Source organism: Diceros bicornis, chromosome 18, assembly GCF_020826845.1.
Source record: "Diceros bicornis minor isolate mBicDic1 chromosome 18, mDicBic1.mat.cur, whole genome shotgun sequence".
NCBI lineage: Eukaryota > Metazoa > Chordata > Mammalia > Perissodactyla > Rhinocerotidae > Diceros > Diceros bicornis.
The window spans coordinates 13,542,710-13,558,943 of NC_080757.1; the positions used below are offsets into that span (position 1 = coordinate 13,542,710).

At 36.9% G+C, this 16,234-nt stretch overlaps 1 protein-coding gene across 1 annotated transcript in view; it reads left to right on the plus strand.

Annotated features, from left to right (window-relative positions):
- Nucleotides 1-16,234, plus strand: part of UBE2G1 (ubiquitin conjugating enzyme E2 G1) — a 107,303-nt gene that overhangs the window by 77,456 nt on the left and 13,613 nt on the right. The window contains exons 3-5 of the mRNA XM_058560028.1: nt 3,863-3,960; nt 9,867-10,045; nt 14,367-14,489. Coding sequence (XP_058416011.1) covers nt 3,863-3,960; nt 9,867-10,045; nt 14,367-14,453 — 364 coding nt within the window. The 3' untranslated portion in view covers nt 14,454-14,489. The remainder of the gene's footprint in view (nt 1-3,862; nt 3,961-9,866; nt 10,046-14,366; nt 14,490-16,234) is intronic.

Below are 16,234 nucleotides of genomic sequence, written 5' to 3' on the forward strand. Positions count from 1 at the left end.
GAATGGGTGAACCCTCGGCCACCGAAGCAGCAGGCACGAACTTAACCACTGCACCACCGGGTCAACCTCTTGGTTCTCTTTTTAACGTTGTGCTAGTAATTGTACTATTAGTATCTGTGATGAAGAGAACATATAGTGGAAAGGAAGATATTTTTAATTCACTGATCATTTTTTTAATAAACTTTCATATTGCTCATTGCAGTAGCATCTTTGTATATTTAGTGAATTTAGTGAAAAGTAGTGAATATGTGACATGTTAATGTTTAGTCTACAATGTTTTGTACCCTGTGGGTTTTTGAGTTCCTCTTTGCTAACTTGGCTGTTCACTAGAAGTTTGCACCCACAAATTGGGACTGCTAATCTAGGCTTTTAAAAAAACAGGTAGGGGCCGGCCCTGTGGCTTAGCGGTTAAGTGCGCGCGCTCCGCTGCTGGCGGCCCGGGTTCAGATCCCGGGCGCACACCGACGCACCGCTTCTCTGGCCATGCTGAGGCCACGTCCCACATACAGCAACTAGAAGGATGTGCAGCTATGACATACAACTATCTACTGGGGCTTTGGGGGAAAAAATAAATAAATAAAATTATAAAAAAAAAAAAAGAAAACTTTAAAAAAATAAAATAAAAAAAATTAAAAAACAGGTAGGATTTCCACAGGTGAAAGAGATGTTAAGGCGTCCACCTATAGGAGAAAAGCTGTAAGGAATAGCATGATTGGTTCAGAATGGGTGAGGGCATTGCAGACAGAGTGAAAGTTATGTGTTTTAAACTTTTTAGGATAGTCCTATTAATTAAATTTGATTGAAATTTTAAAGGTTGAAAATAATTTGAGACTAAGGCAAATTTTTATGATAGAGATTCCAATCAGCTAATATAAAGTTTTTAAGTGGATCTAATCAATCAGAATTAAGGGACCTAGGAGAGCTAACTTAATATCGATGAATAGCCTTACCAGTGAAATAAAGTGTATGGGTTTTGTGACAGCTGTTCTGATGTCCTTTTATATAGATTCTTGGTTGTTTTCTGTATTTGTGGCTTTCAAATTTTTTTTTTTTTACTATAACTCCTAATCAGAAATATTTTACATCATGACCCAGTGTGTACTTATCTGTGTACATTTTAGTGAATAGAAACATATGTAGGTTATATGACTGAAACAAACTACTTGTGATAAGTGTAAATAAAATTCCAATGTTTTCTATTCTGTTCTTATTTGTTTAAGAAGATGACTGGTGGCGGCTGGCCCCGTGGCGTAGTGGTTAAGTTAGCATGCTCTACTTCGGCGGCCTGGGATTCATAGGTTTGAATCCCTGGTGCAGACCTACACACCGCTCATCAAGCTACTCCTATGACAGCATCCCATATACAGAGTAGAGGAAGATTGGCACAGATGTTAGCTCCGGACCATCTTCCTCAAGCAAAAAGAGGAAGATTGGCAATAGATGTTAGCTCAGGGCCAATCTTCCTCACCAAAAAAAAAAAAAAAAAACAACAACCCAGACTGGTTAGTGACTCACTCAATTGGTTTTGCAGCCCCAGTTTGAAAAAACAGTCCATATTATTAAAATGTCCTAAGGCCAATTTTGGCACTAACTTACACAGTTGGGATAACATAGGCTGAGAAGATAGACCTATCTCTTATCAGTGTAATGCGCTCTTCTCGACAGCTATTCCAGTCTCCATTTCCCTCAAGTCATCATGTTTTTTCCCCTTCAATAGATAATCTTAAAAATTATGAAAATTATGGCTATAAGGCAGGCATAAAATTGGTCATTTTTCTTCCTTTCTACCCCTGGATACCTGTACTACATTCAAACCATTTTTCTTCCTGTGCAAAAGGAAAAGATGTTCCTTGTTTTTCTTGGTTAGGCCCATTACTACCCTATTTTCTTTCTTCTAATTTCTCAGCTGTTCTCATCTTTCTGCCAGCACCTTCTCATCTCCGTGCAAACAAATTAGTTTTTTTCTCCTCTTTTAAAGCCTTTCATTTGCACTGTTTCCCCATCTAGTTACCATCTTGTTTAACTGTTAAACTTCTCAAATTGTCCTATTCATTATGCTTGTACTTTACCACTCCATTCTTTCTTTAATCCTTTGCGGTCTTTTTCCTATTGCTTTTACTAAAATTGTATTATCAAAGTTACTTTTTATACTTGGAGTCCAGTGGCCTTTCTTAATTATTCAGAAGTATTTGATATTAATGATCTACCTCTCTTTTTTAACTCCCCTCCATCTTTCTTTTATTATCAGAAAAGGGCAATAAAAATTAATAAACTTGCTTGTGATTAAAAATTCAAGCTATATCGAAATGTGCAAAGCAGAATGTAAAAGATCCCATAATCCTGCACTCCAGAGTTAACGATTGTTATGTATTAGTGTCATGTTTCCAGACATTTTTCTATTTTATATAAACATACTCCCACTTTTTCTTCTTAAACACAAATGAGCTTATTCTATAAGTACTTGTTTTTTCAAATTTAATGATATATTGCTCATATCATTCCAATACTTATTATTGATATTGTTCTTGATATTTTCCTCTGCCACTAGAAGGGTTAAGTGCCATGAAACCAATGATCTCTATGTCTTGTTCTCTGTTGTATCGCATCAGTAGATAATCAGTGTATATTTGTTCAATGAATGAAAACCATTTAATGAGCTGGGAATTCCATTTCCCACTGATCTGAAACACAATCATATGACCCTGCTCCAATGGAGCATACCTCAAACAATAAAAGAATCAGTTGTGCGTTTTGCTGTTGCAATAAAAAAGTGAAAAGAGGTCAATATGATAGAGGGACACAGTGGCTAGTTAAGATTGGGTAGTCATGTAAAATCTTTCTTAAGAGGTAACATTTAAGCTTGAGTTCTGAATGATGACAAGGGGAAAAAGGTATTTCAAACAGAGGAAAAGAACACAAGGCAGGAACTTAGTCACTTTTGTCCCATGAAGCTTACTTGATCTCATTGGTTTTCGTTGTTAACATATACAACTCATTGTATTGTTTTGATAATTCTTCAAGACTAGTTCCTCAGTAAATTGCATTGCTCTGGAACTGCATTATCTAATACAGCAGTCACTAGCTACATGTGGCTGTTCAAATTAAAATTAAGTAAAATTAAAAATTCAGCTTCTCAGTTGCACTAGCCATGTTTCAAGTGGCTAGTGGCTACCATATTGGACAGCTTGAATATAGAACATCTCCAATGTGCAGAAGGTTCTGTTGCACCACACTACTTTGGAAAGTCACTAGAATATAAATTCATTGAGAGACTTGATACTTTGTTCACTGCTGTACTCCTAGTGTCTGACAGGTAACGGCTGAGTCAATATTTATTAAATAATGAGGTGAATAAATGGATGGATGAATAGAAGGTCAGCATATTTGTTCCCAGACAGGGAACAACAAAATGTGCATAAGCTCTGAGATGAGAAAGAGCTTGATGTGTGTGAAGAATGGAAAGAAGACTGGCTGGAATAGGAGAAGAGTGATAGTTTGAGATCAATATAGAGAAATTGGCAGCTTGACCCCTATAGGCAGTGTTAAACCTTCTGAATTTTGTTGTAAGTACAATGGGAAGTGATAGAAAGGTTTGTAGCACAGCAATAATGTGATCTGATCTGGATCCCTTTTTTAAGCTATTTCTTTCATTTTATTAGTGTTTTGAGAGTTTAATAGGGTGGTAGGTATGACAGTTTATTAAACTGGGTATTCGAGTAAGTAAACTGTCTTCTTGAAATCCAGGTTATTCATTCACTTCATTTATAGTGTTAGCACTAGCATCCTTGTTTTATGTTGGTTTTAATTGTCTACTTACAAGCAGGAATTTATAGGCAAGAACTTGTTTTTGTTTTTTTTCCAGTGAAGGTGGTGTTTTTAAGGCTCATCTCACTTTCCCAAAAGATTATCCCCTCCGGCCTCCTAAAATGAAATTCATTACAGAAATTTGGCACCCAAATGGTAAGTTTATCTAGTTTTACTTTTACATTTGCAAATATGATAGCCTGTCACTGAGGTTTTCAAGGTCAATAAGAAAGATGTAGTTCTTAATGAAATTGCTTTGGAATTTTTGTACTAAGTTCGTAGTGTTCATTAGGCACATAGCCTTGTATTAGATTCTTTAGAAGAAAAGGAGAACAGAGATCATATGAAAAAAATAATTTTTGATTTACTTAGTTTTCATCTCTTTTTGAGACTCTTGACGTTCCAAATTAGAGGCAAGGTTGGTGGGTGATATTCAGCATTAATAGAGCTCTTATAATGGAGGAGATAATTTCCAAGGTATTAGGTGAATCGTTGGCTGTTACAAAGAGCATAGAAGTAATTAAACTTGGATTTTTTTTTATATTTTCTCATCTTAGCTGTTAGACCATGGGCAACTCAACTTTTTTATCTATAGTCTTAGCTTTAAAAAAGGAATGTCCTACCTATGTCACAAGTTGACTGATAGGGTCAAATGAGATAAAAATACTGTATGTTTTAACCTTTGGAAAGCATCCAGTACAGCTGTGCATGAAATGGTGACATTGACTTTTTTACCCAAAGACGTGCTACCGTTTAAAATCCACTTTGTAAGCCAAAGGTTAGGCTAGATAAGCTGTGTTTATACTCAGTCTCCCTGAACTTTTGGCCTTGTTTTGTATGATAGAGCTTGCAAGGATTTCTTCTCTAAGTTTTTTGACTATCGGTATCTTGTAATCAGAGTTTTCTTAGACTACTACACTAATCTGCATTCTGCTTCTCATAGTCAAGACTCTTTTGGTTGCAAGGAAGAGAAACCCTTATATGTGAGTTGAAGCAAAAATTAATGAGAGAGTAATGGATGAATGAACAAATGAAAGTTTCATTATAAGGATTTCAATGGCTTGAAGAACAGATGGGTCTTATGAGAGACTAGAACTGGCAAATGGGAAACTATTGGGAACCAAGGGAGTCACCATATTTCATTGCATCTAAGATAGCATTGATCACAAAACACACAGTTATTTTTAGTACCAGTAAGGGGGGAGAAAAATATCTCAAATAATTTATTTGTGGTAGAATGCATTAACGATAGTCATACAGGGTGTATGGATGCATGAATTGATGATGTCTGCCTCTTGTTGCTTTGACATTTCTCTCATCTCTCCTAGGCTTTTGGCAGTTTCTCCTACCTTCACTTGAATTATTTGATTTGTAATAGGCAATCTTTTTGCACCTATTTCTGAAGAAGATGTAACAAAGCTTCTGAATGTTGGCTCCACTACAAATTAGCTGTGTAACTCTAGGCAAAGCCTCTTTGGGCCTTAGTTTGTCTGTCTGTGAGAATTAAATGAGAGCATATATGTAAGCAATACATCGGACTTCTCTTCTGTTAAGAGGAAGGATAGCAATGGCCTAGGTAGTTTAAGAGGACAAATGATGAAATGAGTGGATTTTTTTGTTTTTGTTGTTGTTTTTAAGTTGAAGAGACTTTTCATTTTGTGGGCTATAAGGGAGAAGGCATTACAGAGTGAAATAATTAAGACTTGATTTGAGAGATGGGATAATTTGTGAAGAAAGGATAGCTGAGGAGGTGATGGGGCAGGGATGGCAAGTACAGAAAGAGTTAAGAAGGAATGAAAAGTCATTCTGAAATAAGAATGAGAAGAAAAGCAAGCGTTTGAGTATCTGCTAGGCACCGGAGATAGAAAGATGATTAATGATTTATGGGCTCTTTCTTTAAGGATATCATGGTCTATATAAGGGAAAGATAGACACATAAATTTAATGGTGAAACTGAGAGATGACAATGATGTGGCTATAAAGGTGTTTGGTAGCATAGAAGAGGGAGTGAGAGAATGATTCTTAAGAGAATATGATTCTTGAACAGAATTTTGGATATGTAAATGCCTGGCTTGAACTTTGTTCTTTAGGCCGTGGGGACTCATTTAATGAGTTTTAAAACTATATACTAGGTTCATCTTGACTATATTTCCTTTTAGAAAGAATACACTCATGGAGGAAGGATTGGACGAGGAAGCCAGACTGATAGCCAGGAGATAGATACAGGATTATATCAGTGGTTTCGGTAAGAGAGAATGAAAGCTTAGCTAAGAGCAGTGGCAGGAAGGAAAATTTAGTTATTCTCACTTGTTGACTACCAAATGTGGCTGGTAATGGAGAGGTAAGAATTTAGAATTGACAGACCATTTACAAAATAATTATAGAATCAAAACCACAGTGAGATACCACTTTATACCCACTAGGATGATTATAATCAAAAAGACAGATAATAAACAAGTGTTGGCGAGGACATAGAGAAATTAGAACCCTCGCGCTACTGGCAAGAATGTAAAATGGTGCAGCCACTTTGGAAAACAGTCTGCCAGTTCTTCAAAAGGTTAAACATAGTTACCTTATAACCTAGCAATTACACTTCTAGATATATAACTAAGAAAATTGAAAACATATGTCCACAAAATACCTGTACATGAATGTTCATAACAACTTTATTCATAATAGCCAAAAAGTGGAAACAACCCAAATAGCTATCAGTTGATGAGCAGAAAAAGAAAATGTAGTATATCCATATAATGGAATGAAGTACTGATACATGCTACAACATGGATGAGCCTTGAAAACATTATGCTAAGTGAATGAAGCCAGTTACTAAAAACCACATAATATATGATTCCATTTATGTGAAATGTCCAGAATAGGCACATCTGTAGAGATAGAAAATAGGTTATTGGTTGCCTAGGGCTTGGGTGAGAATTGGGGGGAAAAGGGGAGTGATTGTTAATGGGTACGGTGTTTCTTCCTGGAGTAATGAATATATTCTAAAATTGATTGTGGTGATGGTTCTGCAACTCTGTAAACATACTAGAAACCATTAAATTTTGCACTTCAAATACGTGAATTATATCTCAATAAAACTTATAAAAATTATAGGGTAAAGATTAGTTTTGTGTGGCTTAGTGTATTCAGTTTTGGACTTGTTTTTCTTGAGGTACACTTGCCATATCTAGTTAGATAATTAGATAAAACTAGTCTAAGGCTCAGCAGTGAGCTTAGGGCCTTGGAAGTTACTGGCATCAAGATGATAGACAATGTATATCAAATCATCACATAGTACACCTTAAATTTACACAATCTTGTATGTCATTTATATCTCAATAAAGCTGGAGGAAAAAAAGATGTTGGGTAACGTTGTGATATAATGAATGAGGTAATTTACCCAGGGAAAAAATGATTAATGTTGGAGATCAGGATGACGTCAAAAGTATGACCAAGGAAAAGGAAAACTGGAAAGTGACTGAGAGAATGGCTTAAAAATAGTGTATCACAGAAGCCAAGGGAGGAAAATGTGGCCAGGAAGGTGTTCTCAACAATATCAGTTGTCTTGGCCCAGAAGGGTTGACTTCAAAAGTGCCCAGGAGATTATGTTCTCCAGACCACTTTGTGAGAACAGTCATAGCATTTTGATGTGGAACAGAAGCCAGTTTACAGTAAGGTGAAAGAGAAAGAGTACCCAAGTAGGGAGTAAATAGAGATGAAGGTAAATCAGATTTTCATAATTTTAGATGCATAACTTCAAGAGAAAGGACATAGCTTGAAGGGTATGCATGGTTCAGGTAGTTTAGTTTTAAGATGGAAGAAGAGATGTATTTTCTTTTCAGTAATTGATGCTGAGACTGTTGGCTAGCTATTTATGGGAAAATTGATTTAGAAATTTTCTTCACACCAAACAGCAAAATGAATTAAAACTCTAAATAGAATAAAAAGTTTCAAGTGATTTTTAAAAAAAATAGTAGTGAATATCAGTTATCTGCTAGTTGTTAGGGACAAGAATTTTCTAGTTTCAAAAGTAATAAATATTGAAAGACTAAAAACAGGAAAGAGCAACGGCAACTAATTGCAGTATAGGATTCTTAAATGGATCTTGTATCAGGTAATAAGGCCAGCTACAAAGAATGTTATTGGGGCATTGAAATTAAAGGAAAAAGTAACAGGGAAAAATTAAGAAGCAATTTGGCAATAAAAAACTAAACACTGAATACATAGATGGGTAAAGGATATGAACAGACATTTGACAACAGAGGAAATATGTATTTTTTTTTTTTTTTTTTTGTGAGGAGATCAGCCCTGTGCTAACATCTGCCAATCCTCCTCTTTTTCTACTGAGAAACACTTGCCCTGGGCTAACATCCGTGCCCATCTTCCTCTACTTTACATGGGACGCCGCCACAGCATGGCTTGCCCAAGCAGTGCGTCAGTGCGCACCCGGGATCCGAACCGGCGCTGGCCCTATAATTTCTACACATGGAAAAATTTCACCCCCAAAAGCATTTAGAAATGCTAATTAAACTAGATTTTACCTATGAAATTGAAAAATTATCAATAAAGAAAAATCTTAATTCTGAGTGAAGAGACAATGAAACTGTCATCTCGTATATTGCCAGTGGAATATACATTTTAAAAGTAATTTGATAATAGGTATAAAGCCTGAAAACCTTTTATTCTAAAAAATTAAACTGTATGTATAAAATGAACTGAGACAAGGTTAAAAATTTAAAGATGTTAGGTTATAAGGAAAACAGATCTTAAATTGATTCTCTCTGATAGAATTCTATACAAACATTTTTTTTTTTTTTTTTTTGTGAGGAAGATCAGCCCTGAGCTAACATCCATGCCAATCCTCCTCTTTTTGCTGAGAAAGACTGGCCCTGAGCTAACATCTATTGCCAGTCCTCCTCATTTTTTGCTGAGGAAGATTGGCCCTGGGCTAGTATCAGTGCCCATCCTCCCCTACTTTACACGGGTCGTTGCCACAGCATGGCTTGGCAAGCAGTGCGTCAGTCCGCACCCGGGATCTGAACCTGTGAACCCCAGGCTGCCGAAGTGGAGTGCGCAAACTTAACCGCTATGCCACTGGGTGGCCCCCACTTTTTTTTTTTTTTTTTTTAAATCAATTACTTTGTGGCTTGGATTTTAAAGTAATTTTATAGAAAAAGGGCCTCCATTTCATTTCATTCATGTTATTTACATTGATGAATTTTAAACTGGCAATATGCCATGTTCCTTTTGTGAATTTGAGTATCCTCCTTTCCTTGAGAATATAATTATGCCTTTGTGTGATTTAAAAAGTACATTATGGGGACCAGCCTGGTGGCACAAGTGGTTAAGTGTGCGCGCTGTGCTGTGGCAGCCCGGGGTTTGCTGGTTTGGATCCCGGGCACGCACCGATGCACCGCTTGGCAAGCCATGCTGTGGCGGCGTCCCATATAAAGTGGAGGAAGATGGGCACGGATGTTAGCCCAGGGCCAGTTTTCCTCAGCAAAAAAAGAGGAGGATTGGCAGATATTAGCACAGGGCTGATCTTCCTCACCAAAAAAAAATAAAATAAAAATAAAAAGTACATTATGATGTTACTTCTCAATTTTTTCCATAGGAAAGTCTCTGGACCTTTGACTATCACCAATTTAAATTAATAAGTTAGTGGGAAAACTAGGAAATCATTACATAGAAACTCAGTTCTGGTATTTGGACCACATACTTTCTACAAATGAAGAACAGCTTCAATTGTTGCCATTTACTCACTCCATTGTGTTTACTACATGTAAATGCTAGGCACCATCTACACGCCTAGGTATCTTGAAGTTTTGCACAAATGAAAAAGATAGCTTACATTCCTATTGGGTTTGTCAGATAGATGGATCCTATTTGGTAAAATCTGTTGTCTTCCTAAAAGGTTAACAGGTTCCATTTGGGGAATTAACTTCTGTTTATAGTTGGTGTTTTATACAAGTACTGTGGGAATCAAGGCCACGTCTATAATAGATATTTATGTATAACCAAATTATTTTAAATATTTTAAACAGAATTCTTATTTTCTAATTTTGCAGTTGATAAAAATGGTGATGTATGCATTTCTATTCTTCATGAGCCTGGAGAAGATAAATATGGTTATGAAAAGCCAGAGGAACGTTGGCTCCCTATTCACACCGTGGAAACCATCATGATTAGTGTCATTTCTATGCTCGCAGACCCTAATGGAGACTCGCCTGCGAACGTTGATGCTGCGGTAAGGTGGTCACATGAGCACATCTCCGCTCCCCTTTGATTAAACTTGATTAGAACTACAGTATCCTGGCTGGCTGGGTGGCGCAAAGGGTTAAATGCGCGCACTTCGCTGCGGCGGCCAGGGATTCGCCGGTTTGGATCCCGGCGCCCACCGACACACCGCTTGGCAAGCCGTGCTGTGGCGGTGTCCCATATAAAGTGGAGGAAGATGGGCACGGATGTTAGCCCAGGGCTAGTCTTCCTCAGCAAAAAAAAGAGGAGGATTGGCAGATGTTAGCACAGGGCTGATCTTCCTCACAAAAAAAAATAAAAAACAACTACAGGGGCCGGCCCGGTGGCGCAAGCGGTTGGGTGCGCGCGCTCCGCTGCGTGGCCCCGGGGTTCGCTGGTGCGGATCCCGGGCACACACCGATGCACTGCTTTGGCAAGCCGTGCTGTGGCGGCGTCCCATATAAAGTGGAGGAGGATGGGCACGGATGTTAGCCCAGGGCGTCTTCCTCGGCAAAAAAGGAGGAGGATTGGCGGATGTTAGCACAGGGCTGATCTCCTCACACAAAAAAAATAGATAAATAAAAAATAAAAAATAACTACAGTATCTTTATATGTGTATTTGTGTGTGTGTGTGTGTGTGTGTGTGTATCTATATATCTATTTGTATCTATCTATTTTTCTCCTGAATCTGTATAAAAATAAGTTACAGACATAACAAAGCTTCGCGAATACTTGAACCTGCGTCTTTTAATAAGGACACTATCTTAGATAATACTATTGTTGTCGTACCTAATATCAAATTTCTATTAAAGTCCATATTTTTATTCCTAAGTTTTATTTTTAAAACTTTCACATCTACAAAAAAGCTGCATTAGTTAAAGAAACATTTTATATGCTTTACCTAAATTGACCAATTGTGGAGATTTTACAACATTGTGGTTTTTTTTAAATTGATATAACTTATAACATTGTGAACTTCTAGTTGTACGTTATTGTCAGTCACCATATAAATGTGTCCCGTCACCTTTTTTTTTTTTTGCTAAGCTGTTTGAGAATACAGATATCCTAACTCTTCACGCTTAAAAACTTCTGCCTGTATCTCCTAAGAACAAGGGTATCCTTCCATATAAGCATAGTAGAAGTCTATCATCGATACAGTACTGTTATTGAATATACATATATAGCTCATACTCATATGTCTCCAATATTGTTCTTTGTAGCTGTTCTTGTTTTTGAAAATCCAGAAATCTAGGAACCCACATTATATTTTGTATTCATGTTTTATTACTCCTTTAATCTAGAATAGTCCTAGTTCCTCAGCCTTCTATCCTTCCTTGAAAAGCCTTTTGTTGTAATTCTTATTCTTGGAACTTTTGTGAGTCTATATAAAAGCCAGGAGATTAAATTCACCTTTTTTCTTGGGTTATTTCAAACCTATTAAAACTTGCATGATATCTTATATGTAGAAAAACACTACATAGATAACCCCTTTATAAATCTGTAGCTTTGAATTTTTGAATTTAGTAATCGAATTGAAGTAAAAACTGGCAGAAAATCATTCTTTATATTTAGTGCAAATAACATAAGAGGCGATAAGGGAGAAGAGATGATAGTTTTTAAAAAATCCTGTAGAATCATTTTGAGAGAGAACTAATTACTGTTTCGATTTTTGCTCAACTCTCAGCTCTTTTTATTCTTTTTGAGGAAGACTAGCCGTGAGCTAATAACATCCGTTGCCAGTCCTCCTCTTTTTGCTGAGGAGGACTGGCCCTGGGCTAATGTCTGTGCCCATCTTCCTCTACTTTACATGGGACACCGCCACAGCATGGCTTCACAAGCGGTGTGTCAGTGCGTGCCCAGGATCTGAACCTCCGAACCCCAGGCCACCGCAGCGGAGCATGCGCACTTAACTGCTATGCCACCGGGCCGGCCCCCTCAGCTCTCTTTAAGAAGATCAGAACTGACAAGTTGCGTTTTAATCTTCATGAAGGATATATTAAGAGCAAATACTTGAGAATATGAATATGCAAAAATTATTAACTCCGCGGAACAGCTGAGTCCTGAAACAACAGAATCTGTTGAAAAAGTAAAGTCATTCTCTTGATGTCAAACATTTCCATAAGGGTAGAAATGGGCCTTACTATGAATTTGAAATATGCAAACATGACTTCTAGTCTGAACACCACACATTGTGCAATCTGTATCATTCTTTTTCTTGAAACCCACTGCTTTTTTAACCAGTTAGTTAATTTTTAAATGATTTAACCAGTTAGTTGTCTCATATTTAAACCATAGCTTTCTTGTGAACAGTTCTGTTTACTTTGCTTATTTTCTGATTTTAACCAGTTTTCTGATTTAACTAGTTAGTTGTCTCATATTTAAACCATAGCTTTCTTTTAGACAGTTCTGTTTACTTTTCTTATTTGCTTTTCCCTATTTCACTGTATACCTTTTATCATATTTTCGTATGTTCTTCTAACCTCTCAAGCACTGATACATAGACCAGGAAGGAGATCTCTTTCCTGGATCCCTCCATCCTTTGGCTCCAGATTAGATTGACTTAGCGTGCTGCTTGGCTGCTGTCCTTGGATTCCCCTTTGTGTTCTTCTGAATTGGATCATATGTTTTCTGGATCCTATTTCTTTTTCTCTTGGTTGACTTATTCCTCTTGCTGTATTTCATCCTAGAGTAATGTTTTAGAAAGGATGTGTGGGAATTAAATCCTGGGTCCTTACACGTCTAAAAGTGTTTTTATCTTGCCCTTAGACTTGATTGACTGTTTATAGAATTCTAGGGGAGAGAATCAAATTTCTACAGAATTTATCTTTTAGCATTTATTGTTGCTGATGAGAAAGTTGATGCTAGGCTTATTCTTCTCCATTTGTAGGTGCCCCCTCCCTCCGCGAACCCCAGGGCACTGCAGCGGAGCATGCGCGCTTAACCGCTTGCGCCACCTGGCTGGCCCCATTTTTTTTTTTTTTTTTTGATATTAAGGATTTATACCTTTAAAAAAATTCCAACATGGTCATTTTAATAGAGTCTCAGGAGAGCAGAGATAAACATATGTGTTTTTTGCTCTATTGAATTCATAGGTTCCCCATTTATAAAATGCAGATGACACCATCATCTCTCTGGTCATCCACAGTGTGTGGCATAGTGGATTCAACAAATGGTGGCTATCTTAGCTGGTGTCTGCTTTGGAACCATCATCTACCAATCTATCCTTTACCTAGAAGTCTTTCTTGCCCAGTCTTGTCTTAGTTACCAGAGAATGTCAGTCATACTATATAGTCACTAAACTCATTCCCACCCCTCTGCCATTGACTTGGATCTTTTTTACTTCTTATCTACATTATTGTAATAGCTTTCTACCTGATCTCCCTGCTCTCAGTCTTAATTCTGTCTGCTGAATGCTATTTTTAGGTGATTTTTTTTTTTTCTTTCCCCCTTTGCTTGGAATTACCCTTTTCTTCCTTTTACTTAAAAATGATAATGAGGTAATTACAGACTTCATGACATTTTATTCATAAATACTTCAGTGAACATCTCCAAATCTCTGTACATGTCAGCATTATAGTTTATATCATAATTTATTGTAATGATTAGCTTTCTAGGGTGCCTTGCTTAGAGGGCAAAAATTGTTTTTCACATCTCTTCCTCTGCAAGGGCAAGAATCGAAGATTTCTGTAGTCTTTGCTGTCTCTAAATGATGTTATTAAAAAAAGAAAAAAAGGGCTGGGCATTTTTGTGAGAATTTCTTGCTATTTACATGCTAGGTAAAATCAGCTCTGTTCTCATGTGAAACTATGCTGGTGCTGTTTTGTGTTCCATTTTTATGCGCCTGGCAGTGATAGTGATACTGTCCCTGTTGTTCCTCCCCACCCCCAATTTGAAATTGTAGTCAGTATCACCTCTGTATGATGCACTCCACCCATCTACTCGATATAGGAGGAGGCAGTTTTATGTGTACTTTATTTTCCGCTTGCTTCCAACAGGGAGAGTTGGTAATCCTTCAGATAGCCTGAGTATCTTATTTGTAAATTGTAGCTTTCTTTTTAGTGTAATACAAAACTGTTAATGTTCTTTATGGCCTTTTCCTGTTTTGAAGAGCATTTTGTCTGGGGAAGTACTTTGCATAGGGGAATTCTGCTCTTACAACCCAGCAGAGTGCCTTGCAAAAGTATTTTTTGACTGCTTTTCTACCTTATCAACTTTTTAACATTTTAAAAGTGTACGTATTACCAAAGCATTACATTCAAAATTAAAATTAGCATTTGAGATTATAAGAGGAGTTTGCATAAAATCACTTGATATTACTTTTATACCTACAGAAAGAATGGAGGGAAGACAGAAATGGAGAATTCAAAAGGAAAGTTGCCCGCTGTGTAAGAAAAAGCCAAGAGACTGCTTTTGAGTGACATTTATTCAACAGCTGTAACTTCACTTATTTCAGGGTAAGTTCATTTTAAAAATCATACTACTCTTTTGCCTTTTTATAAATGTTATATACGTTTCTGGAAATTGTGTGTTTTGGGTATTTGAATTGCTTGTTTTCATTGGCTTCATTTTTTAGTGGTAGTATCCAGTAGTCTGCTGTTTCTCAACAGAAACAGTGTGTAACTTGCTTTTTTCTTTAGTAGACCCAGTTGGTTTTAACTAAATATTCTATGTTAAACCAGTTAGTATGGTAGCAGTCTATTTCTGTTCACTGATGGTAAAACTTCTAATGATAAAGTACTTAATTTCAGTTTAGTTGCTTCCATTTTACCTTTTGGTTTACCATCTTGACCACTGCTGGGCACGGAAGTTTCTTATATCTTCTCATACTATATTTTGTGTGGTAAAGAATGACTTAAATTTTTGTTTTCTAATTTTTTTTAAAGAATTATGTTTTGTAATATGCTGGCAAGACCATTAAACATCTACCTTTCTTGTTTTAATTGGTCTTTATCTCCTTGTTCATTACTGATAGGGCCAGCAGGAAAAATTTCCCTTTTATTGTATACCATCTGTCCACAAGTTTAGCTTAAGTCTAGCAAGGAGTCAAAGACAGAAGGCACCCATCTGATTTAGAAGAGGACATGGTGTAGATGAATTGGCCAAATGTGTGACATTTAAGTTATTTGGGTTTTTTTGAGATAATAAAAACTATTTATGAAATGTAGCCTCTAAAGAATCACAATTTATGTATGGTACATCCCTGTACCTCCCATCTATTTTAAGAAAAAGAACTTTACCATTACCTTTTACATCCCCTAATATTCCCTTCCTTTATCCCATCTTTTTCTCATATTCCCAATTCTGTGTTTACCATTGCTTTTTTCATAATTTTATCAAGTTTGTATTCCCAAACACTGTATTGCATGATTTTGAACTATATATATATGGAATTATAATGTATGCATTCTTTTGTGACTTTTATTGCTCAGCGTGATATTCTTAAAGTTGGTCTAATGTTATGTGTAGCTATATTTCATCTGTTTTTACTATTATGTAGTATTTCATTAGATAAGTTACCTCTCTACTCTTGATTCTAATTGCAGTTATTTTCTGATTTGGAGTGGGGTTTTTTGTTTGCTTTTGCTATTATAGAGAATGTGGCTATCCTGTTTCTTGCATATATACTACAAGAGTTTCTCTAGGATGTATACCTAGGGGTGGAATCGTTGAGTTAAGGGTATATGCACATCACTTAGACTAGATAATGCCAAATTGCTTTCTAGAATGTTGCATCTATTTATACTCCTATTGGCAAGGATAGAGATTCCATTTGCTCCATATTCTCTCCAACATTTTATAATATCAGACTTCTGCAAAATTTTTAATCTGAAGGGTGTAAAATGTTATGTCATTATGGACTTACTGTGGGTTGCCCTAGTTACCAGTGCAGTTGCATATCACTTCATGTGTTTTATCATTGATGTTTCCTCTGTGAAATGCTTGTTCTGGTCTTTGGACTATTTTTTTTTTTTTTTGTGAGGAAGCTCAGCCCTGTGCTAACATCTGCCAGTCCTCGTCTTTTTTTTGCTGAGGAAGACTGGCCCTGGGCTAACATCCGTGCCCATCTTCCTCCACTTTATATGGGACGCCGCCACAGCATGGCTTGCCAAGCGGTGCGTCGGTGTGCGCCGGGGATCAGAACCGGGGAACCCCGGGCCGCTGCAGTGGAGCGCCAGCACTTAACCTTAAGCTTGGGCCG